This window comes from Oncorhynchus nerka, linkage group LG2 (genome assembly GCF_034236695.1).
Source record: "Oncorhynchus nerka isolate Pitt River linkage group LG2, Oner_Uvic_2.0, whole genome shotgun sequence".
Lineage (NCBI taxonomy): Eukaryota > Metazoa > Chordata > Actinopteri > Salmoniformes > Salmonidae > Oncorhynchus > Oncorhynchus nerka.
This window is the reverse complement of record NC_088397.1, coordinates 85,268,228-85,293,468: the sequence shown is the minus strand read 5'-3', so window position 1 is coordinate 85,293,468 and position 25,241 is coordinate 85,268,228. Positions and strand designations below refer to the sequence as shown.

Sequence of the window (25,241 nt, the reverse complement as noted above, 5' to 3'; positions counted from 1 at the left end):
GTATAACGGTTTATCACCCTATGTTAATACAGTATAATGGTTTATCACACTATGTTAATACAGTATAACGGTTTATCACACTATGTTAATACAGTATAATGGTTTATCACACTATGTTAATACAGTATAACGGTTTATCACCCTATGTTAATACAGTATAACAGTTTATCACACTATGTTAATACAGTATAATGGTTTATCACACTATGTTAATACAGTATAATGGTTTATCACACTAGCCTAATACAGTATAACGGTTTATCACCCTATGTTAATACAGTATAATGGTTTATCACACTATGTTAATACAGTATAACGGTTTATCACACTATGTTAATACAGTATAACGGTTTATCACACTATGTTAATACAGTATAACGGTTTATCACTCTATGTTAATACAGCATAACGGTTTATCACACTATGTTAATACAGTATAACGGTTTATCACACTATGTTAATACAGTATAACGGTTTATCACACTAGCCTAATACAGTATAACGGTTTATCACCCTATGTTAATACAGTATAACGGTTTATCACCCTATGTTAATACAGTATAACGGTTTATCACCCTAGCCTAATGCAGTATAACGGTTTATCACACTATGTTAATACAGTATAACGGTTTATCACTCTATGTTAATACAGTATAACGGTTTATCACACTATGTTAATACAGTATAATGGTTTATCACCCTATGTTAATACAGTATAACGGTTTATCACACTATGTTAATACAGTATAATGGTTTATCACACTATGTTAATACAGTATAATGGTTTATCACACTATGTTAATGCAGTATAACGGTTTATCACCCTATGTTAATACAGTATAACGGTTTATCACACTATGTAAATACAGTATAACGGTTTATCACACTAGCCTAATACAGTATAACGGTTTATCACCCTATGTTAATACAGTATAACGGTTTATCACACTATGTTAATACAGTATAACGGTTTATCACTCTATGTTAATACAGTATAATGGTTTATCACACTATGTTAATACAGTATAACGGTTTATCACCCTATGTTAATACAGTATAACGGTTTATCACCCTAGCCTAATGCAGTATAACGGTTTATCACACTATGTTAATACCGGTTTATCACACTATGTTAATACAGTATAACGGTTTATCACTCTATGTTAATACAGTATAACGGTTTATCACACTATGTTAATACAGTATAATGGTTTATCACCCTATGTTAATACAGTATAACGGTTTATCACACTATGTTAATACAGTATAATGGTTTATCACACTATGTTAATACAGTATAACGGTTTATCACACTATGTTAATACAGTATAATGGTTTATCACACTATGTTAATACAGTATAATGGTTTATCACACTAGCCTAATACAGTATAACGGTTTATCACCCTATGTTAATACAGTATAATGGTTTATCACACTATGTTAATACAGTATAACGGTTTATCACACTATGTTAATACAGTATAATGGTTTATCACACTATGTTAATACAGTATAACGGTTTATCACACTATGTTAATACAGTATAACGGTTTATCACTCTATGTTAATACAGTATAACGGTTTATCACACTATGTTAATACAGTATAATGGTTTATCACACTATGTTAATACAGTATAACGGTTTATCACACTATGTTAATACAGTATAACGGTTTATCACTCTATGTTAATACAGTATAACGGTTTATCACACTATGTTAATACAGTATAACGGTTTATCACACTATGTTAATACAGTATAACGGTTTATCACACTATGTTAATACAGTATAACGGTTTATCACACTATGTTAATACAGTATAACGGTTTATCACACTATGTTAATACAGTATAATGGTTTATTTATTAATACAGTATAACTACTCTATGTTAATACAGTATAACGGTTTATCACACTATGTTAATACAGTATAACGGTTTATCACACTATGTTAATACAGTATAACGGTTTATCACACTAGCCTAATACAGTATAACGGTTTATCACCCTATGTTAATACAGTATAACGGTTTATCACACTATGTTAATACAGTATAACGGTTTATCACTCTATGTTAATACAGTATAACGGTTTATCACACTATGTTAATACAGTATAATGGTTTATCACCCTATGTTAATACAGTATAACGGTTTATCACACTAGCCTAATACAGTATAACGGTTTATCACACTATGTTAATACAGTATAATGGTTTAACACACTATGTTAATACAGTATAATGGTTTATCACACTATGTTAATGCAGTATAACGGTTTATCACACTATGTTAATACAGTATAACGGTTTATCACTCTATGTTAATACAGTATAATGGTTTATCACACTATGTTAATACAGTATAACGGTTTATCACCCTATGTTAATACAGTATAACGGTTTATCACCCTAGCCTAATGCAGTATAACGGTTTATCACACTATGTTAATACAGTATAACGGTTTATCACACTATGTTAATTCAGTATAACGGTTTATCACTCTATGTTAATACAGTATAACGGTTTATCACACTATGTTAATACAGTATAATGGTTTATCACCCTATGTTAATACAGTATAACGGTTTATCACACTATGTTAATACAGTATAATGGTTTATCACACTATGTTAATACAGTATAATGATTTATCACCCTATGTTAATACAGTATAACGGTTTATCACACTATGTTAATACAGTATAACGGTTTATCACACTATGTTAATACAGTATAACGGTTTATCACACTATGTTAATACAGTATAACGGTTTATCACACTATGTTAATACAGTGTAACGGTTTATCACACTATGTTAATACAGTATAACGGTTTATCACACTATGTTAATACAGTATAACGGTTTATCACACTATGTTAATACAGTATAACGGTTTATCACACTATGTTAATGCAGTATAATGGTTCATCACACTATGTTAATACAGTATAATGGTTTATCACCCTATGTTAATACAGTATAACGGTTTATCACACTATGTTAATACAGTATAACGGTTTATCACACTATGTTAATACAGTATAACGGTTTATCACACTATGTTAATACAGTATAACGGTTTATCACACTATGTTAATACAGTATAACGGTTTATCACTCTAGCCTAATACAGTATAATGGTTTATCACCCTATGTTAATACAGTATAACGGTTTATCACACTATGTTAATGCAGTATAACGGTTTATCACACTATGTTAATACAGTATAACGGTTTATCACTCTAGCCTAATACAGTATAATGGTTTATCACCCTATGTTAATACAGTATAACGGTTTATCACACTATGTTAATGCAGTATAACGGTTTATCACACTATGTTAATACAGTATAACGGTTTATCACTCTAGCCTAATACAGTATAATGGTTTATCACCCTATGTTAATACAGTATAACGGTTTATCACCCTATGTTAATACAGTATAACGGTTTATCACACTATGTTAATACAGTATAACGGTTTATCACACTATGTTAATACAGTATACCGGTTTATCACCCTATGTTAATACAGTATAACGGTTTATCACCCTATGTTAATACAGTATAACGGTTTATCACTCTAGCCTAATGCAGTATAACGGTTTATCACACTATGTTAATACAGTATAATGGTTTATCACCCTATGTAAATACAGTATAACGGTTTATCACACTCTGTTAATACAGTATAATGGTGTATCACCCTATGTAAATACAGTATAACGGTTTATCACCCTATGTTAATACAGTATAATGGTTTATCACCCTATGTAAATACAGTATAACGGTTTATCACCCTATGTTAATACAGTATAATGGTTTATCACCCTATGTTAATACAGTATAACGGTTTATCACACTATGTTAATACAGTATAACTGTTTATCACACTATGTTAATACAGTATAACGGTTTATCACCCTAGCCTAATGCAGTATAAATGGTTTATCACCCTAGCTGGGGAACTCAGTAGTACTGTAGTGTAGGAGCTGGGGAACTCAGTAGTACTGTAGTGTAGGAGCTGGGGAACGCAGTAGTACTGTAGTGTAGGAGCTGGGGAACTCAGTAGTACTGTAGTGTAGGAGCTGGGGAACGCAGTAGTACTGTAGTGTAGGAACTGGAGAACCCAATATTACCGTAGTGTAGGAGCTGGGGAACGCAGTAGAATTGTGGTGTAGGAGCTGGGGAACGCAGTAGTACTGTCGTGTAGGAGCTGGGGAACGCAGTAGTACCGTAGTGTAGGAGCTGGGGAACGCAGTAGAATTGTGGTGTAGGAGCTGGGGAACGCAGTAGTACTGTCGTGTAGGAGCTGGGGAACGCAGTAGTACCGTAGTGTAGGAGCTGGGGAACGCAGTAGTACCGTAGTGTAGCAGCTGGGGAACGCAGTAGTACTATAGTGTAGGAGCTGGGGAACGCAGTAGTACCGTAGTGTAGGAGCTGGGGAACGCAGTAGTACTGTAGTGTAGGAGCTGGGGAACGCAGTAGTACTATAGTGTAGGAGCTGGGGAACGCAGTAGTACCGTAGTGTAGGAGCTGGGGAATGCAGTAGTACTGTAGTGTAGGAGATGACTGACTCGCTCTTCATGTAGAACCAGCAGACCATTGGCAGCCGCTGCGCTACAACGGGGCCAATCAATAAAACCTCGTTACACTAATTGCGAGATTATAATCTCTGCTTGCTACTTTGGCTGCATATCCAAACAGTCACTCCATTAAGATAATTATTCCAGCTACTCTCTCTCTCTCCGTCTCTCTCTCCGTCTCTCCCTCCGTCACACTCTCTCCGTCACTCTCTCTCCCGCTGTCTCTCTCTCTTCGTCTCTCTCTCTCCATCTCTCTCTCTCTCTCCGTCTCTCTCTCTCTCCGTCTCTCTCTACGTCACACTCTCTCCGTCACTCTCTCTCCTGCTGTCTCTCTCTCTTCGTCTCTGTCTCTCCATCTCTCTCTCTCTCTCTTCGTCTCTCTCTCTCTCTCTCTCTCGCTCTCTCTCTCTCTCCGTCTCTCTCTCTCTCTCTCTCTCTCTCACTCACACGCTCTCCCCCTGTCCCTCTCCCTCTCTCAGACTGATTTTCCCAAATGTCTACTATGCTAAATTCATTCATATAACACATAAAAAAGGAGTATTGTTAAGGTCACAATGGGGAAAGTGCTTTTTAAAAGGCCCACTACTTAATAAAAAAAAATATGAAAAATATATAATATATTGTGTATCTAGAATCAGTGGCTATATAATATATAGTGTATTTAGAATCAGTGGCTATATAATATATACAGTATGAAGAATCAGTGGCTATATAATATATACAGTATGAAGAATCAGTGGCTATATAATATATACAGTATTTATAATCATTGGCTATATAATATATACAGAATGAATAATCAGTGGCTATATAATATATACAGTATGAAGAATCAGTGGCTATATAATATATAGTGTATTTAGAATCAGTGGCTATATAATATATAGTGTCTTTAGAATCAGTGGCTATATAATATATACATAATTTAGAATCAGTGGCTATATAATATATACAGAATGAAGAATCAGTGGCTATATAATATATAGTGTATTTAGAATCAGTGGCTATATAATATATACAGTATTTAGAATCAGTGGCTATATAATATACAGTATTTAGAATCATTGGCTATATAATATATACAGTATGAAGAATCATTGGCTATATAATATACAGTATTTAGAATCAGTGACTATATAATATATACAGTATTTAGAATCATTGGCGGCTATATAATATATATACAGTATTTAGAATCAGTGGCTATATAATATATACAGTGTCAAGAATCATTGACTATATAATATATACAGTATTTAGAATCAGTGGCTATAAAATATATAGTGTATTTAGAATCATTGGCTATATGATATATACAGTGTCAAGAATCAGTGGCTGTATAAAACATGTAAATGATAAAACAAAACCAGCTGCAAATATCAGAGTGGGCTTTTAATACAGAATTGCAACGGTATCTCTGCCTGAAATGGCTTATTTTCATCACATCTAGTTCTATTCAGTTCAGTGCAAGAGTCTTCAACTCAATGTCCACTGAGAAAGAGATAAAGAGCACTCTCTGGGCCCTCCAGGAGCGAGCTACAATAGAAGTCAAGCTCGCAGGCATTTAGTCCAGTCTAGAGGTATCAAGGGAGGGTTGTCATGTCAGAGCTACATCCCAAATGGCACCCTATTCCTTGTATAGCGCACTACTTTTGACCAGTGCATCTGTATAGGAAATAAGGTGCTATTTGGGACTCAGCCCATGTTGCCGGCTTGGGGCCGTATCGATCCGATGCCGGGAGACACCGGGGCAAAGGGAGACTCTCCGTTCGTCACTCGTTATGTACACTGTTGCCAAGACAATTGCGAGTGATCCCGGGCAGACAAACGGCTTGTTGAGGCCTGGCCAGAAGCCTGACCTTGTCTTTTAATCAGCCCTGTTCCGACTGTCACCAGAGAGAGGGAGAGAGAAGAGAAAAGAACAGAAGAGAGAGAGAGCTAAGAAAGAAAGAAAGAAAGAAAGAAAGAAAGAAAGAAAGAAAGAAAGAAAGAAAGAAAGAAAGAAAGAAAGAAAGAAAGAAAGAAAGAGAGAAAGAAAGAAAGAAAGAAAGAGAGAAAGAAAGAAAGCAGAGATGGATACAGAGTAAGAATGAGAGAGAGAGAGAGAGAGAGAGAGAGAGAGAGAGAGAGAGAGAGAGAGAGAGAGAGAGAGCACAGATTCTGTCAGACCTGGGCCCTGACAGTAAATCTTATTAAGACAAAAATAATGGTGTCCAAAAAAGGTCCAGTTGCCAGGACCACAAATTCCGTCTAGACACCGTTGCCCTAGAGCAAACAAAAAACTATACATACCTCGGCCTAAACATCAGCGCCACAGGTAACTTCCACAAAGCTGTGAACGAGCTGAGAGACAAGGCAAGAAGGGCCTTCTATGCCATAAAAAGGAACATAAAATTCGACATACCAATTAGGATCTGGCTAAACATATTTGAATCCGTTATAGAACCCATTGCTCTTTATGGTTGTGAGGTCTGGGGCTCGCTCACCAGCCAGCAATTCACCACATGGGATAAACACTAAATTGAGACTCCTTATGCAGAATTCTGCAAAAACATATTGTGTACAACGTAAAACACCAAATAATGCATGCAGAGCAGAATTAGGTCGATACCTGCTAATTATCCAAATCTACAAAAGATCAAACGAAGAAAAAAACATGCGTTTTCAATTTTTTTTTGTTCCATCATCTTTGAAATGCTAGCGAAAGTCTAGGCGCAATTTTGAGTCTAGAGTCTAGGCGCATTACTGTTCAAAATGTTGTATCAAGTCTGCCCAAATGTGCCAAATTGGTCAGCTGATGTATTTTCAAGTACAAAACTATAGGGAACATGGTTATAAAAAATTTAAGTTTAAACACTCCCAGGAATGTCATAAATGATAGATAACTAGCTTCCCTACAGAAAAGACACTAACCTTTACACAAATTTAGATTGGGGGGAGACACAACAAGGATTCAAACTACTGTAGAACCCAGTTCCTACATCTGAATATAAAAGTTGATTTTATCAAATAAAACTATACTACGTTTTATCTCTGGGGCCCTCAGGATGACAAATCAGAGCAAGATTACTGAATGTAAATACATTATTTACCTTCAGATGTGAATGTATCAAACCAGTTGCCGTGATAAGTGTTTTGTTGTCGTACACTCTCCTCAAACAATAGCTTTGTATTTCTTCACTGTAATAGCTACTGTAAATTGGACAGTGCCGTTAGAATTTAAGCTTTCTGACCATATAAGACATGTCCATGTCCTGGAAAATGTTCTGGTTACTTACAACGTCATGCTAGTCGGGGGGGACACCGATCCTGTAGAGGTTAAATTCTACAACCACCTAAAAGGAAGCGATTCCCAAACATTCCTTAACAAAGTCATCACCTACAGAGAGACGAACCTGAAGAAGAGTCCCCTAAGGAAAGCTTTGACTATGTACAGACTGAGTGAGCATAGCCTTGCTATTGACAAAGGCCGCCGTAGGCCGACCTGGCTCTCAAGAGAAGACATGCTATGTGCACACTGCCCACAAAATGAGGTGGAAACTGAGCTGCACCTCCTAACCTCCTGCCAAATGTATGACCATATTAGAAACACACATTTCCCTCAGATTACACAGATGCACAAAGAATTTGAAAACAAACCCATTTTTTGATAAACTCCCATATCTGTTGTGTGAAATATCACAGTGTACCATCACAGCAGCAAGATTTGTGACCTGTTGCCACAAGAAAAGGGAAAGCAGTGAAGAACAAACACCATTGTAAATACAACCCATATTTATGTTCATTTATTTTCCCTTTTGTACTTCAACTATTTGCACATAATATGACATTTGTAATGTCTTTATTCTTTTGGAAATTTTGTGAGTGTAATGTTTACTGTTCATTTTTATTGTTTATTTCACTTTTGTTTATTATCTAGTTCACTTCACTTGCTTTGGCAATGTTAACATATGTTGCCCATACCAATAAAGCCCTTAAATTGAAATTGAGAGTACTAACTGGGAGAGAGAGCGATGCTCTCAGCTAACTAGGGTCTGGTGGATGAGCATGGGAACAGTGGACAAGCCGAAGAGCTGACCACATTCCTTTATGACTCCTCAGAGCGATGGAAGTGAAACCACTACTGCAGGTAGTGTAGTGGAGATTACTGTGCCTGATTAGCCTATAGATATGGTACTGACATTACAGTGAGCTGCTGATCTAGACGCTTTCAGACAGTTTGGCGGTGTCGGGTTCTTTTCCCTCCCAGAATCACTGACTCAAATGCTCTTCAATGCAAGGGAGGGGGGGTATAAAAGGTTAAACGGGAACATCAAAACGGATAAGGAACAGATTGAGGGTAGAGAAGTTGGAAGGAGAGGATTGTGATTTTTTATAATAATAGGTATGTTCTATATGATGAACTTCTATAGTATGAGAGTGTGCACCCCCCTAAAGGCTCCCCCTGAGTTTAGCTGTCAGACAGAAGGGGTGGGGTAACCTGGTCATGTGGAAACTAGAGGAAGACAGTTTTTCAAATGAGTAGACCTTGACGTTGAGCAAATATAGTAGTACAACACAGAGGAAAGCTAAGTTTTCTCTCAGCCCTCTCACTCTCCCTCCTCCCCTCCATTCTCTGTCTCTTATACTCCCTATCTGTCTGTGTGTGTCACTAGACTGAAATATCCCTTACTGAAACACCTCATTAGACTGAAATATCCCTTACTGAAACACCTCGGGGAGGCAGGGTAGCCTAGTGGTTAGAGCGTTGGAGTAGTAACCGGAAGGTTGCAAGTTCAAACCCCCGAGCTGACAAGGTACAAATCTGTCATTCTGCCCCTGAACAGGCAGTTAACCCACTGCTCCTAGGCTGTCATTGAAAATAAGAATTTGTTCTTAACTAACTTGCCTATAAAGGTAAAATAAAAAAGTTAGACTGAAATATCCCTTACTGAAACACCTCAATTGACTGAAATATCCCTTACTGATACACCTCACTTGACTGAAATATCTCCAACTAAAATATCTAATCTCCTCATCTTTATAAATTAGAACAACAGTGCAGAGTGATGTAACAGATATTTTTTGCCCGGCTCAAAGGATTTAAATTGACAAGGACAAGTGCTTCCCCCTGTGTTGTATGGAAGCGAGGCATTACAATGAAATTCAACAAATCCCCCAGCTCAAACCCAACCTTATGGCAACCCATGTGTTTTACTCCAGCTGTGGTACAATGCACTGCACTGTACTACAATACACACGTTCATGCATTCAGTCCTATTTTCTCATGATTCTCATTGGAACTCATTTTGTTGAGCCCCCTTTCTCAAATCCAGTACTCAGGGTCAACAGCACTACTGGTTATGTTTTCATTCTTCCCCTCTAATCAGAGGCCAATTCTGGCCAATTCAGAGTTGAGATGCAACTCAGAGTTAATCCTTATTTTATGTCATTGGGAGACAACGTGAAAATGTAAGTTAAGCGTTATGATCTCAAGTCTGAATACCACCGAATGTGAGTGGAATCTCTGGCCAATCAATGACATGCATAAATGAATTCACTTCCAGCTATGGAACAACAAACAGCAGTAATCGGGACCTTGGTGCTAGGATTCCACTACCCTCAATGTAGGACATCAGCTTTGTTTACAGTCCACCGTGAGACCTTATCAAATTATAGGAATGTCTGGGCTTGTTCTAGTCAAGGAAGCAGGTGTTCCATCAACAAAAAACTCAATGTTGGACTCACCTGATTTGGGGAGAGAAACTCCTGGTTATTTTCATTCATGTACATGTTGTCACCATCAAACTGGGGGGAGAAACAGAGAAACAACGGGGGGACAAATCAGTCAGCGAATAGAATAAACAGTCAACGCATAAAAAAACAGTCAGCACTAGGAATGTACTAGCATTCTGTGAACTTTCAATAAATTCCCAGGTTTTCCCGAAATCCTGGTTAGAGGATTCCCAGAATCAGGAGGGAATAGGCAAGACACCGAGAATCCTCCAACTAGAATTTCTGGGGGAAAAAAACGGAATTTATCAGAATTTTGCCATGAAGCCATGAGACAAGCAGGCCACTAGTTGGCACTCTGCGTTTATGAGAATGCAAAATATACGAGGAGAAGTCAGCCAACAGGGCCTGCAGAGCCTCAACGGCTGTACAGTAAGGTCCTCACATTGACATGAGTTGGATCAGAACTGTAGGGTAGTGTACTGTAATGAACATACTGTATTGATGCTGAAAAACAACAAGCCTTTCCATAAGGATATTAGCCACAGTTAAGCCTTTGAACCTGTAGTCAGCACAAAGAAAAAAACAGTCAGTGCATAGAAACAGAATGAGTTAAATTACTCCGTAGTAGTTGCCTTTAAACCACACTGGCTTAGTGGCTCTCATGGACGTCAGTAATTACAGTTCATTAGAGCCCCATATAATTAGACCAGTCAGACTAGTGAAACTCACACTGCTCCGCTTGCCCGCAGTGTCCCAGTGTGTGTGTGTGTGTGTGTGTGTGTGTGTGTGTGTGTGTGCGCGCACGCGCGTGCATGCATACACTATATGTGAATGCATGTGTGTGTATGTGTGTTTGTGTCTGACTCGGCTGTGACTTGGTCTGCAATGTGTCACACGAGGTGTCAACGGGGAGGGATACGCCGGAGCGCTCATCACACCAGCACAAGCACAACAAAACACAGAGCGCCAGCCAGAGGGCCCTACGGAGGCCAAGAGGTCACAATGGCCCATTAGCACTTTCACACTCCACCAGAGAAAAAAAGCCCTGCCAGAGAGAAGCCATGAGACAAGCAGGCCAACCCTCCATTGGACCGGGGTCGGGGCCAGGGCTGGGCTGGGCGAATGGGAGCGTGCCCCTGAGCAAAGGGGGATGGTGGGTGGTGGGGTGGTTGGTTGGTTGGTTGGGTTGGGGAGGGCAAGAGGGGTTGGCTGGGGGTTTGGCTGGGAGGTTGGCTAGGGGGTTGGCTGGGGGGTTGGCTGGGGCTGATGGTGTCTGTTCTCGCTGTTGCAGTAATTAACACTCGGGTCACAGCCAGAGGCTGTGGCTTGGCATGCCTCACACCTCCCAGAGGCCTCTCTGTTCTCTCTGCCACTAGTTGGCACTCTGCGTTTATGAGAATGCAAAATATACGAGGAGAAGTCAGCCAACAGGGCCTGCAGAGCCTCAACGGCTGTACAGTAAGGTCCTCACATTGACATGAGTTGGATCAGAACTGTAGGGTAGTGTACTGTAATGAACATACTGCATTGATGCTGAAAAACAACAAGCCTTTCCATAAGGATATTAGCCACAGTTAAGCCTTTGAACCTGTAGAATTGATACCAAAGTGTAGAGATACAAAAAATGATTCTTACTGATATAGCCTAAACTGGTATACTGACAGTAGGCTTTACTGATGTAGCCTAAACTGGTATACTGACAGTAGGCTTTACTGATATAGCCTAAACTGGTATACTGACAGTAGGCTTTACTGATGTAGCTAAACTAAACTGGTATAAACTGACAGGCTTTACTGAGGCCTAAACTGGTTTGACAGTGCTTTACTGATAGCCTAAACTGGTATACTGACAGTAGGCTTTACTGATATAGCCTAAACTGGTATACTGACAGTAGGCTTTACTGATGTAGCCTAAACTGGTATACTGACAGTAGGCTTTACTGATGTAGCCTAAACTGGTATACTGACAGTAGGCTTTACTGATGTAGCCTAAACTGGTATACTGACAGTAGGCTTTACTGATGTAGCCTAAACTGGTATACTGACAGTAGGCTTTACTGATATAGCCTAAACTGGTATACTGACAGTAGGCTTTACTGATGTAGCCTAAACTGGGCTTTACTGATGTAGCCTAAACTGGTATACTGACAGTAGGCTTTACTGATGTAGCCTAAACTGGTATACTGACAGTAGGCTTTACTGATGTAGCCTAAACTGGTATACTGACAGTAGGCTTTACTGATGTAGCCTAAACTGGTATACTGACAGTAGGCTTTACTGATGTAGCCTAAACTGGTATACTGACAGTAGGCTTTACTGATGTAGCCTAAACTGGTATACTGACAGTAGGCTTTACTGATGTAGCCTAAACTGGTATACTGACAGTAGGCTTTACTGATGTAGCCTAAACTGGTATACTGACAGTAGGCTTTACTGACTGTATACTATAGCCTAAACTGGTATACTGACAGTAGGCTTTACTGATATAGCCTAAACTGGTATACTGACAGTAGCTTTACTGATATAGCCTAAACTGGTATACTGACAGTAGGCTTTACTGATATAGCCTAAACTGGTATACTGACAGTAGGCTTTACTGATATAGCCTAAACTGGTATACTGACAGTAGGCTTTACTGATATAGCCTAAACTGGTATACTGACAGTAGGCTTTACTGATATAGCCTAAACTGGTATACTGACTTTACTGATGTAGCCTAAACTGGTATACTGACAGTAGGCTTTACTGATGTAGCCTAAACTGGTATACTGACAGTAGGCTTTACTGATGTAAACTGGTAGGCTTTACTGACTAAACTGGTAGGCTTTACTGATGTAGACTAAACTGGTATACTGACAGTAGGCTTTACTGATGACAGTAGATATAGCCTAAACTGGTATACTGACAGTAGGCTTTACTGATGTAGCCTAAACTGGTATACTGACAGTAGGCTTTACTGATGTAGCCTAAACTGGTATACTGACAGTAGGCTTTACTGATGTAGCCTAAACTGGTATACTGACAGTAGGCTTTACTGATATAGCCTAAACTGGTATACTGACAGTAGGCATGGGAAATGTATGCAATGGGTTTAACAGTCCACATATTCCAGTGTCGTTCCATTTGCCATGCCTTAAGTACCGCCACTGTCAGGCATTAGCGTAGCCTCTTCTCTAGCCTGTCAACTATGTGTCTGTCTATCCCTGTTCTTTCCTCTCTGCACAGACCATACAAACGCTCCACACCGCATGGCCGCGGCCACCCTAATCTGGTGGTCCCAGCGCGCACGACCCACGTGGAGTTCCAGGTCTCCGGTAGCCTCTGGAACTGCCGATCTGCGGCCAACAAGGCAAAGTTCATCTCAGCCTATGCCTCCCTCCAGTCCCTCGACTTCTTGGCACTGACGGAAACATGGATCACCACAGACAACACCGCTACTCCTACTGCTCTCTCTTCGTCCGCCCACGTGCTCTCGCACACCCCGAGAGCTTCTGGTCAGCGGGGTGGTGGCACCGGGATCCTCATCTCTCCCAAGTGGTCATTCTCTCTTTCTCCCCTTACCCATCTGTCTATCGCCTCCTTTGAATTCCATGCTGTCACAGTTACCAGCCCTTTCAAGCTTAACATCCTTATCATTTATCGCCCTCCAGGTTCCCTCGGAGAGTTCATCAATGAGCTTGATGCCTTGATAAGCTCCTTTCCTGAGGACGGCTCACCTCTCACAGTTCTGGGCGACTTTAACCTCCCCACGTCTACCTTTGACTCATTCCTCTCTGCCTCCTTCTTTCCACTCCTCTCCTCTTTTGACCTCACCCTCTCACCTTCCCCCTACTCACAAGGCAGGCAATACGCTCGACCTCATCTTTACTAGATGCTGTTCTTCCACTAACCTCATTGCAACTCCCCTCCAAGTCTCCGACCACTACCTTGTATCCTTTTCCCTCTCGCTCTCATCCAACACTTCCCACACTGCCCCTACTCGGATGGTATCGCGCCGTCCCAACCTTCGCTCTCTCTCCCCCGCTACTCTCTCCTCTTCCATCCTATCATCTATTCCCTCTGCTCAAACCTTCTCCAACCTATCTCCTGATTCTGCCTCCTCAACCCTCCTCTCCTCCCTTTCTGCATCCTTTGACTCTCTATGTCCCCTATCCTCCAGGCCGGCTCGGTCCTCCCCTCCCGCTCCGTGGCTCGACGACTCATTGCGAGCTCACAGAACAGGGCTCCGGGCAGCCGAGCGGAAATGGAGGAAAACTCCGCCTCCCTGCGGACCTGGCATCCTTTCACTCCCTCCTCTCTACATTTTCCTCCTCTGTCTCTGCTGCTAAAGCCACTTTCTACCACTCTAAATTCCAAGCATCTGCCTCTAACCCTAGGAAGCTCTTTGCCACCTTCTCCTCCCTCTTGAATCCTCCTCCCCCCCTCCTCCTCTCTGCAGATGACTTCGTCAACCATTTTGAAAAGAAGGTCGACGACATCCGATCCTCGTTTGCTAAGTCAAACGACACCGCTGGTTCTGCTCACACTGCCCTACCCTGTGCTCTGACCTCTTTCTCCCCTCTCTCTCCAGATGACATCTCGCGTCTTGTGACGGCCGGCCGCCCAACAACCTGCCCGCTTGACCCTATCCCCTCCTCTCTTCTCCAGACCATCTCCGGTGACCTTCTCCCTTACCTCACCTCGCTCATCAACTCATCCCTGACCGCTGGCTACGTCCCTCCCGTCTTCAAGAGAGCGAGAGTTGCACCCCTTCTGAAAAAACCTACACTCGATCCCTCCGATGTCAACAACTACAGACCAGTATCCCTTCTTTCTTTTCTCTCCAAAACTCTTGAACGTGCCGTCCTTGGCCAGCTCTCCCGCTATCTCTCTCAGAATGACCTTCTTGATCCAAATCAGTCAGGTTTCAAGACTAGTCATTCAACTGAGACTGCTCTTCTCTGTATCACGGAGGCACTCCGCACTGCTAAAGCTAACTCTCTCTCCTCTGCTCTCATCCTTCTAGACCTATCGGCTGCCTTCGATACTGTGAACCATCAGATCCTCCTCTCCACCCTCTCCGAGTTGGGCATCTCCGGCGCGGCCCATGCTTGGATTGCGTCCTACCTGACAGGTCGCTCCTACCAGGTGGCGTGGCGAGAATCTGTCTCCTCACCACGCGCTCTCACCACTGGTGTCCCCCAGGGCTCTGTTCTAGGCCCTCTCCTATTCTCGCTATACACCAAGTCACTTGGCTCTGTCATAACCTCACATGGTCTCTCCTATCATTGCTATGCAGACGACACACAATTAATCTTCTCCTTTCCCCCCTCTGATGACCAGGTGGCGAATCGCATCTCTGCATGTCTGGCAGACATGAAACCCCACCTCTTTAAGGAATACCTAGGATAGGATAAAGTAATCCTTCTCCCCCCCCCCCCCCCACCCTTAAAAGACCTAGATGCACTATTGTAAAGTGTCTGTTCCACTGGATGTCATAAGGTGAAAGCACCAATTTGTAAGTCGCTCTGGATAAGAGCATCTGCTAAATGACTTAAATGTTAAATGTATGTAAATGTCAAACCCACCAATGTTACTGTGTGTGACGAGATGACAGCAATAATTATATTATTTGTCACAGTACTTCTATCACTCTCAAATTCATCCGTTAGATAGACTTGGTGCTTTCAGCATCATGATTTCTCCTTGATGGAACCATTCGTTTGTGGGCCACAGTCATTGTATGATGGTTGCATACAACAAGGAAAATTAAATCAATTTCTTCCATCGGGAAGAGAGGAGAACATGCCATGAGCACATCTGAATTCTCAATCAGGAAGTGAATGGTGTCAGTGGGAGGTTATTGGTGTTTTCACACATGACACGGATCTTCTCAGAGCAACTGGAGATACTCTATCTATCATACTGTGTATATACATTTGAAGTCGGAAGTTTACATACACCTTAGCCAAGTACATTTAAACTCAGTTTTTCACAATTCCTGACATTTAATCCTAGTAATAAAAATCCCTGTTTTAGGTCAATTAGGATCACCACTTTATTTTAAGAATGTGAAATGTCAGAATAATAGTAGAGAGAATGATTTACTTCAGCTTTTATTTATTTCATCACATTCCCAGTGGGTCAGAAGTCTACATACACTCAATTAGTATTTGGTAGCATTGCCTTTACATTTTTTAACTTAGGTCAAATGTTTTGGGTAGCCTTCCACAAGCTTCCCACAATAAGTTGGGTGAATTTTGGCTCATTCCTCCTGGCAGAGCTGGTGTAACTGAGTCAGGTTTGTAGGCCTCCTTGCTCACACACACTTTTTCAGTTCTGCCCACACATTTTCTATGGGATTGAGGTCAGGGCTTTGTGATGGCCACTCCAATACATTGACTTTGTTGTCCTTAAGCCATTTTGCCACAACTTTGGAAGTATGCTCGGGGTCATTGTCTATTTGGAAGACCCATTTGCGACCAAGCTTGATGTCTTGAGATGTTGCTTCAATATATCCACATATATCCACATAATGTTCCTACTCATGATGCCATCTATTTTGTGAAGTGCACCAGCACCTGCAGCAAAGCCCCCCCACAACATGATGCTGCCACCGTCGTGCTTCACGGTTGGGATGGTGTTCTTCGGCTTGCAAGCATCCCCCTTTTTCATCCAAACATAACGATGGTCAAACAGTTATATTTTTGTTTCATCAGACCAGAGGACATTTCTCCATTTCTCTTTCTTTGTCTCCATGTGGAGTTGCAAACCGTAGTCTGGGTTTTTTATGGTGGTTTTGGAGCAGTGGCTTCTTCCTTGCTGAGTGGCCTTTCAGGTTATGTCGATATAGGACTCATTTTACTGTGGTTATAGATACATTTGTACCTGTTTCCTCCAGCATCATCACAAGGTCCTTTGCTGTTGTTCTGGGATTGATTTGCACTTTTCGCACCAAAGTACATTCATCTCTAGGAGACAGAACGCATCTCCCTCCTGAGCGGTATGACGGCTGTGTGGTCCCATGGTGTTTATACTTGCGTACTATTGTTTGTACAAATGAACGTGGTACCTTCAGGTGTTTGGAAATTTCTCCCAAGGAGGAACCAGACTTGTGGAGGTCTACAATTTGTTTTCTGAGGTCTTGGCTGATTTCTTTTGATTTTCCCACGATGTCAAGCAAAGAGGCACTGAGTTTGAAGGTAGGCCTTGAAATACATCCACAGGTACACCTCTAATTGACTCAAATGATGTCAATTAGCCTATCAGAAGCTTCTAAAGCCATGACATAATTTTCTGGAATTTTCCAAGCTGTTTAAAAGCACAGTCAACTTAGTGTATGTAAACTTCTGACCCACTGGAATTGTGATACAGTGAATTATAGGTGAAATAATCTGTCTGTAAACAATTGTTGTAAAAATTACTTGTGTCATGCACAACCGACTTGCCTTGTGTCATGTCCTAACCGTCTTGCCAAAACTATAGTTTTTTAACAAGATATTTGTGGAGTGGTTGAAAAATGAGTTTTAATGACTCCAACATAAGTGTATGTAAACTTCTGATTTCAACTGTATATATATATATATATATATATATATATATATATATATATATATATATATAATATTAATATATATATAATATATAATATTAATATAATTTATATCAGTAAAGGCAGGACTATTAGTATAAAACAAATAACCACAAAAATCAGACATCATAAAGGAGTCACACATGCTCATGACAATAACCGCATCAGAAGTCATTGTACCTGGATGCTTTCAGTGCTACCCACGTGTCATATGTTTTACAGCAGAATTAAGCAATAAGACACAAGGGGGTGTGGTGTACAGTATGGCCGATATACCATGGCTAAGGGCCGTTCTTAGGCACAACACAGTAAGGCACACAATAAGACACAAGGTGGTGTGGTGTACAGTATGGCCGATATACCATGGCTAAGGGCCGTTCTTAGGCACAACACAGTAAGGCACACAATAAGACACAAGGTGGTGTGGTGTACAGTATGGCCGATATACCATGGCTAAGGGCCGTTCTTAGGCACAACACAGTAAGGCACACAATAAGACACAAGGTGGTGTGGTGTACAGTATGGCCGATATACCATGGCTAAGGGCCGTTCTTAGGCACAACACAGTAAGGCACACAATAAGGCACAAGGTGGTGTGGTGTACAGTATGGCCGATATACCATGGCTAAGGGCCGTTCTTAGGCACAACACAGTAAGGCACACAATAAGGCACAAGGTGGTGTGGTGTACAGTATGGCCGATATACCATGGCTAAGGGCCGTTCTTAGGCACAACACAGTAAGGCACACAATAAGACACAAGGTGGTGTGGTGTACAGTATGGCCGATATACCATGGCTAAGGGCCGTTCTTAGGCACAACACAGTAAGGCACACAATAAGGCACAAGGTGGTGTGGTGTACAGTATGGCCGATATACCATGGCTAAGGGCCGTTCTTAGGCACAACACAGTAAGGCACACAATAAGACACAAGGTGGTGTGGTGTACAGTATGGCCGATATACCATGGCTAAGGGCCGTTCTTAGGCACAACACAGTAAGGCACACAATACGACACAAGGTGGTGTGGTGTACAGTATGGCCGATATACCATGGCTAAGGGCCGTTCTTAGGCACAACACAGTAAGGCACAGAATAAGACACAAGGTGGTGTGGTGTACAGTATGGCCGATATACCATGGCTAAGGGCCGTTCTTAGGCACAACACAGTAAGGCACACAATAAGACACAAGGTGGTGTGGTGTACAGTATGGCCGATATACCATGGCTAAGGGCCGTTCTTAGGCACAACACAGTAAGGCACACAATAAGACACAAGGTGGTGTGGTGTACAGTATGGCCGATATACCATGGCTAAGGGCCGTTCTTAGGCACAACACAGTAAGGCACACAATAAGACACAAGGTGGTGTGGTGTACAGTATGGCCGATATACCATGGCTAAGGGCCGTTCTTAGGCACAACACAGTAAGGCACACAATAAGACACAAGGTGGTGTGGTGTACAGTATGGCCGATATACCATGGCTAAGGGCCGTTCTTAGGCACAACACAGTAAGGCACACAATAAGGCACAAGGTGGTGTGGTGTACAGTATGGCCGATATACCATGGCTAAGGGCCGTTCTTAGGCACAACACAGTAAGGCACACAATAAGACACAAGGTGGTGTGGTGTACAGTATGGCCGATATACCATGGCTAAGGGCCGTTCTTAGGCACAACACAGTAAGGCACACAATAAGACACAAGGTGGTGTGGTGTACAGTATGGCCGATATACCATGGCTAAGGGCCGTTCTTAGGCACAACACAGTAAGGCACACAATAAGGCACAAGGTGGTGTGGTGTACAGTATGGCCGATATACCATGGCTAAGGGCCGTTCTTAGGCACAACACAGTTGATGGTTACATTGGTTACATTTGCAAAAGTAAAAACAGAGAGGAAGAGCGAGACAGATAGAGAGAAAGAGAGGGAGATAGAGAGAGAAAGAGATATAAATATATTTATAGAGAGAGATAGAGAGATAAGAGAGAGATAGGGAGAGATGGAAGGAGAGAGAGGGAGAGAGAGAGAGAACGAGAGTGAGATAGAGAGAGAAAGAGATATAAATATATATATAGAGAGAGCGATAGAGAGATAGGGAGAGATGGAAGGAGAGAGAGGGAGAGAGAGAGAGAGGTAGAGAGAAAGAGGGGGTAAGAACAAGAAAATAAAGCTTGGATAAAACCCAGAATGGTGGTGGGGAGAGATAGAGCTCATTGTTCAAACAACTGATACACATTGGACACCAACCCCTCCAGTTTGCTGAGCTAAAAAGCACATAAAGAGAGAGGCTATAAATAGGCAGCTGTTTGCGTAAACCCAAGCCACTTTCAGTTAGATGTAGGAAGTGCGCACTACAGCATTGAGGTCATGGAACAACAGTTGAACGCAGCCTATCACACAGCTCCCAGCCACAAATGAGCATTCCAATCTATAGTAGTACTTCAAAATGGCATACATGTATAGTACAGCAGCCATTAGGAAATGGCCTGGCTTACAAGATGGCTGTCTTCCCTGTGATGTACACACTATACACACAATCATACAGTTCATACATGTAGCCACGTATGTTTTAAATTTAGACTGGCAACGAAGAAAAAAGGAGAGCCCAGACTCTCTCCTCTCCTCTCCTCTCCTCTCCTCTCCTCTCCTCTCTCTCTCTTTTGTGGGACTAAAATGTGATTCCGTGGTTTTCCACACATACGTGACTGATCGCCTGTCAGTCTAAGTGCAAATGGAAACAGGCAGCAGTCAAAATACCTGTGTCAGGACACTGGTCATTAGAGAATTCAGAGGCTGGCAGACACCACTGAAGGTCTGAGCGGATGGTTGTCTGAGCAGATATGGATTTGTTGACTGTGTTTGTGTGTGTTCCTTCTACAGTGTGTTTGCTCTGCTGTGTGTGTTTGTGTGTGTGGGTGTGTTGCATGTTTGTACTAATGTATGTGCTGTTTGCCCTTCTATAGGTGTTAGTGTGTGTGCATATATGTGTACTGTATATGTGTAGCCACACATCTGGGTGTCTCTCTGTGTGAAACATTTGTCCTATGCAACAACACCTGTCCTATTCAACAAAGACAGAACCCAATAAAGATCAAAAATATGACCGTCCGTGTTCATATTCAAACTGCCATACCCATTCCACCTCCGATCTGTGTTCATATTCAAACTGCCATACCCATTCCACCTCCGATCTGTGTTCATATTCAAACTGCCATACCCATTCCACCTCCGATCTGTGTTCATATTCAAACTGCCATACCCATTCCACCTCCGATCTGGGTTCATATTCAAACTGCCGTACCCATTCCACCTCCGATCTGGGTTCATATTCAAACTGCCGTACCCATTCCACCTCCGATCTGGGTTCATATTCAAACTGCCGTACCCATTCCACCTCCGATCTGTGTTCATATTCAAACTGCCGTACCCATTCCACCTCCGATCTGTGTTCATATTCAAACTGCCATACCCATTCCACCTCCGATCTGTGTTCATATTCAAACTGCCATACCCATTCCACCTCCGATCTGGGTTCATATTCAAACTGCCGTACCCATTCCACCTCCGATCTGGGTTCATATTCAAACTGCCGTACCCATTCCACCTCCGATCTGTGTTCATATTCAAACTGCCATACCCATTCCACCTCCGATCTGGGTTCATATTCAAACTGCCATACCCATTCCACCTCCGATCTGGGTTCATATTCAAACTGCCATACCCATTCCACCTCCGTCCCATTCCACCTCCGATCTGTGTTCATATTCAAACTGCCATACCCATTCCACCTCCGATCTGTGTTCATATTCAAACTGCCGTACCCATTCCACCTCCGATCTGTGTTCATATTCAAACTGCCATACCCATTCCACCTCCGATCTGGGTTCAAATACTACAGTGAACTAAAATATAAACGCAACATGCAACAATTTAAAAGATTCTACTGAGTTGCAGTTCATTTAGGGAAATCAGTCAATTGTAATAAATTCACCAGGCCATAATCTATGGATTCCACATGACTGGGGATACAGACATGCATCTGTTGGTCACAGATACCTCGAAAGAAAGGTATGGGCGTGGATCAGAAAACCAGTCAGTATTTGGTGTGACCACCATTTGCCTCATGCAGCGAGAGACATCTCATTCGCATAGTGTTGATCAGGCTGTTGATTGTGGCCTGTGGAATGTTGTCCCACTCCTCTTCAATGGTTATGCGGAGTTGCTGGATATTGGTGGTAACTGGAACACACCGTCTTACACGTCAATCCAGAACATCCCAAACATGCTCAATGGGTGACGTGTCTGGTGAGTATGCAGGCCATGGAAGAACTGGGATATGTTCAGCTTCCAGGAATTGTGTACAGATCCTTGTGACATGGGGCCGTGCATTATCATGTTGAAATATGGGATGATGGTGGTGGATGAATGGCCTGACAATGGGCCTCAGGATCTCGTCGCGGTATCTCTGTGCATTCAAATTTCCATCGATTAAATGCAGTTGTGTTTGTTGTCCGTAGCTGATGCCTACCTGCCCAAACTATAACCCCACCGCCAACATGGGGCCCTCTGTTCACAACGTTGACATCAGCAAATCGCTCGCCCACACGACGCCAGTTGAAACCGTGATTTATCCATGAAGAGCACACTTCCCCAGTGGCCATTGAAGGTGAGCATTTGCCCACTGAAGTCGGTTACGATGCCAAACTGCAGTCAGGTCAAGACTTATGGTTCAGAAACATTCAGCTCTGTTGGACATTCCTGCAGTCAGAATGACAATTGCTCCCTCAAAATTTGAGATATCTGTGGTATTGTGTTGTGTGACAAACCTGCACATTTTAGAGTGGCCTTTTATTGTCCACAGCACAAAGTGCACCTGTGTAATGATCATGCTGTTTAATCAGCTTCTTGATATGCCACACCTGTCAGGTGGATGGATTATCTTGGCAAAGGTGAAATGCTCACTAACAGGGACGTAAACACATTTGTGCACAGAATTTGAGAGAAATAAGCTTTTGTACTTATGGAACATTTCTGGGATATTTTATTTCAGGTCAGCTATTTTTGTTCAGTATATTTGAAATAATTACTCTGGGCTTGATTAGCTTGCCTGGTGCAATGAAACCAATAGAACAGTTGCAACAGTGCAACCCTGCCCATCTGGCACCCCAGGCAGGCTAAAGTAATCACTGTGTTTGTAAGATTTCAAATAGTATTTGAACCCAGATCTACTCCACCTTTTATCCAGGCCATAACTCTATACAGATGAAGTATGGTCTTCATTACATCAAACTCTGCTGAGGAGGAACATAATTGTTTCTTTATCGACTGAAAAATAAATTAATTGGACCAGCTGAAAACCCTCCGATGATAAACATTAAAATGAGAGAGAGACAAACACAAATTGTGCGTGTGCTTGTAAAGCACTATGAAACGGGAGAAAAACGGGAGAAATAGCTGCATAAAGACTGTGTTTAACCATGTGGTCGAATGGATCCCTGGGAGACGCTCATTCTCTCTTGAATAATGAGCTTAATTGCTCCAATCAGTGATGTGATGATTAATCTAGGTTTATTGCTATTTTTACTGTCTTGTCAGTCACATGGAGGGTTTTTGAGAGGCCGGTCATTCCTTAAATGACACTTCGACTGGCTCAGCTCATAAAGACACCTCGACTGGCTCATAATGAACCCTCGACTGGCTCATAATGAACCCTCGACTGGCTCATAATGAACCCTCGACTGGCTCATAATGAACCCTCGACTGGCTCATAATGAACCCTCAACTGGCTCATAAAGACACCTCGACTGGCTCATAATGAACCCTCGACTGGCTCATAATGAACCCTCAACTGGCTCATAAAGACACCTCAACTGGCTCATAATGAACCCTCGACTGGCTCATAATGAACCCTCGACTGGCTCATAATGAACCCTCAACTGGCTCATAATGAACCCTCAACTGGCTCATAAAGACACCTCGACTGGCTCATAATGAACCCTCGACTGGCTCATAATGAACCCTCAACTGGCTCATGACGAACCCTCTACTGGCTCATAATGAACCCTCTACTGGCTCATAATGAACCTTCAACTGGCTCATAATGAACCCTCGACTGGCTCACAATGAACCTTCAACTGGCTTATAATGAACCTTCAACTGGCTCATAATGAAACATCGACTGGCTCGGCTCATAATGACACCTCGACTTGCTCATAATGACACCTAGACTGGCTCATAATGAGAGCGATTTAAAAAAAATACAAGATAGAATCAAAAATAAGCCCCTTTATCTGGAAAATTTGGATTTTTAAAAAACCTTGAACTGGACTACATGTGATCCATGTGAATGGGTGTGATTGACTGGGTTTGGTGATCTACTGGATTACACTTGGGGCTGGGGTTGAAACCCATGCACATCTCACTTCTGACCAATGCCCTAGGTAGGTGTCGAGTTACAGATGGCCAAGCACAATCACGCCATTGTTCTCGCCTTGGACACAATGAAATGAAAACAAAGCTAACACATCATCAGAACAGGGCTCCGGGCAGCCGAGCGGAAATGGAGGAAAACTCGCCTCCCTGCGGACCTGGCATCCTTTCACTCCCTCCTCTCTACATTTTCCTCTTCTGTCTCTGCTGCTAAAGCCACTTTCTACCACTCTAAATTCCAAGCATCTGCCTCTAACCCTAGGAAGCTCTTTGCCACCTTCTCCTCCCTCCTGAATCCTCCTCCCCCTCCCCCCCTCCTCCCTCTCTGCAGATGACTTCGTCAACCATTTTGAAAAGAAGGTCGACGACATCCGATCCTCGTTTGCTAAGTCAAACGACACCGCTGGTTCTGCTCACACTGCCCTACCCTGTGCTCTGACTTCTTTCTCCCCTCTCTCTCCAGATGAAATCTCGCGTCTTGTGACGGCCGTCCGCCCAACAACCTGCCCGCTTGACCCTATCCCCTCCTCTCTTCTCCAGACCATTTCCGGAGACCTTCTCCCTTACCTCACCTCGCTCATCAACTCATCCCTGACCGCTGGCTACGTCCCTTCCGTCTTCAAGAGAGCGAGAGTTGCACCCCTTCTGAAAAAACCTACACTCGATCCCTCCGATGTCAACAACTACAGACCAGTATCCCTTCTTTCTTTTCTCTCCAAAACTCTTGAATGTGCCGTCCTTGGCCAGCTCTCCCGCTATCTCTCTCAGAATGACCTTCTTGATCCAAATCAGTCAGGTTTCAAGACTAGTCATTCAACTGAGACTGCTCTTCTCTGTATCACGGAGGCGCTCCGCACTGCTAAAGCTAACTCTCTCTCCTCTGCTCTCATCCTTCTAGACCTATCGGCTGCCTTCGATACTGTGAA

At 42.2% G+C, this 25,241-nt stretch overlaps 1 protein-coding gene across 4 annotated transcripts in view; it reads right to left on the bottom strand.

Moving 5' to 3' along the window:
- The window catches only part of LOC115121829 (TOX high mobility group box family member 2-like), a 274,969-nt gene that overhangs the window by 152,697 nt on the left and 97,031 nt on the right, over positions 1-25,241 (bottom strand). For all 4 annotated transcript variants that reach the window (XM_065004076.1, XM_065004074.1, XM_065004073.1 and 1 more), the window contains one exon: positions 10,325-10,384. In XM_065004076.1, coding sequence (XP_064860148.1) covers positions 10,325-10,384 — 60 coding nt within the window. The remainder of the gene's footprint in view (positions 1-10,324; positions 10,385-25,241) is intronic.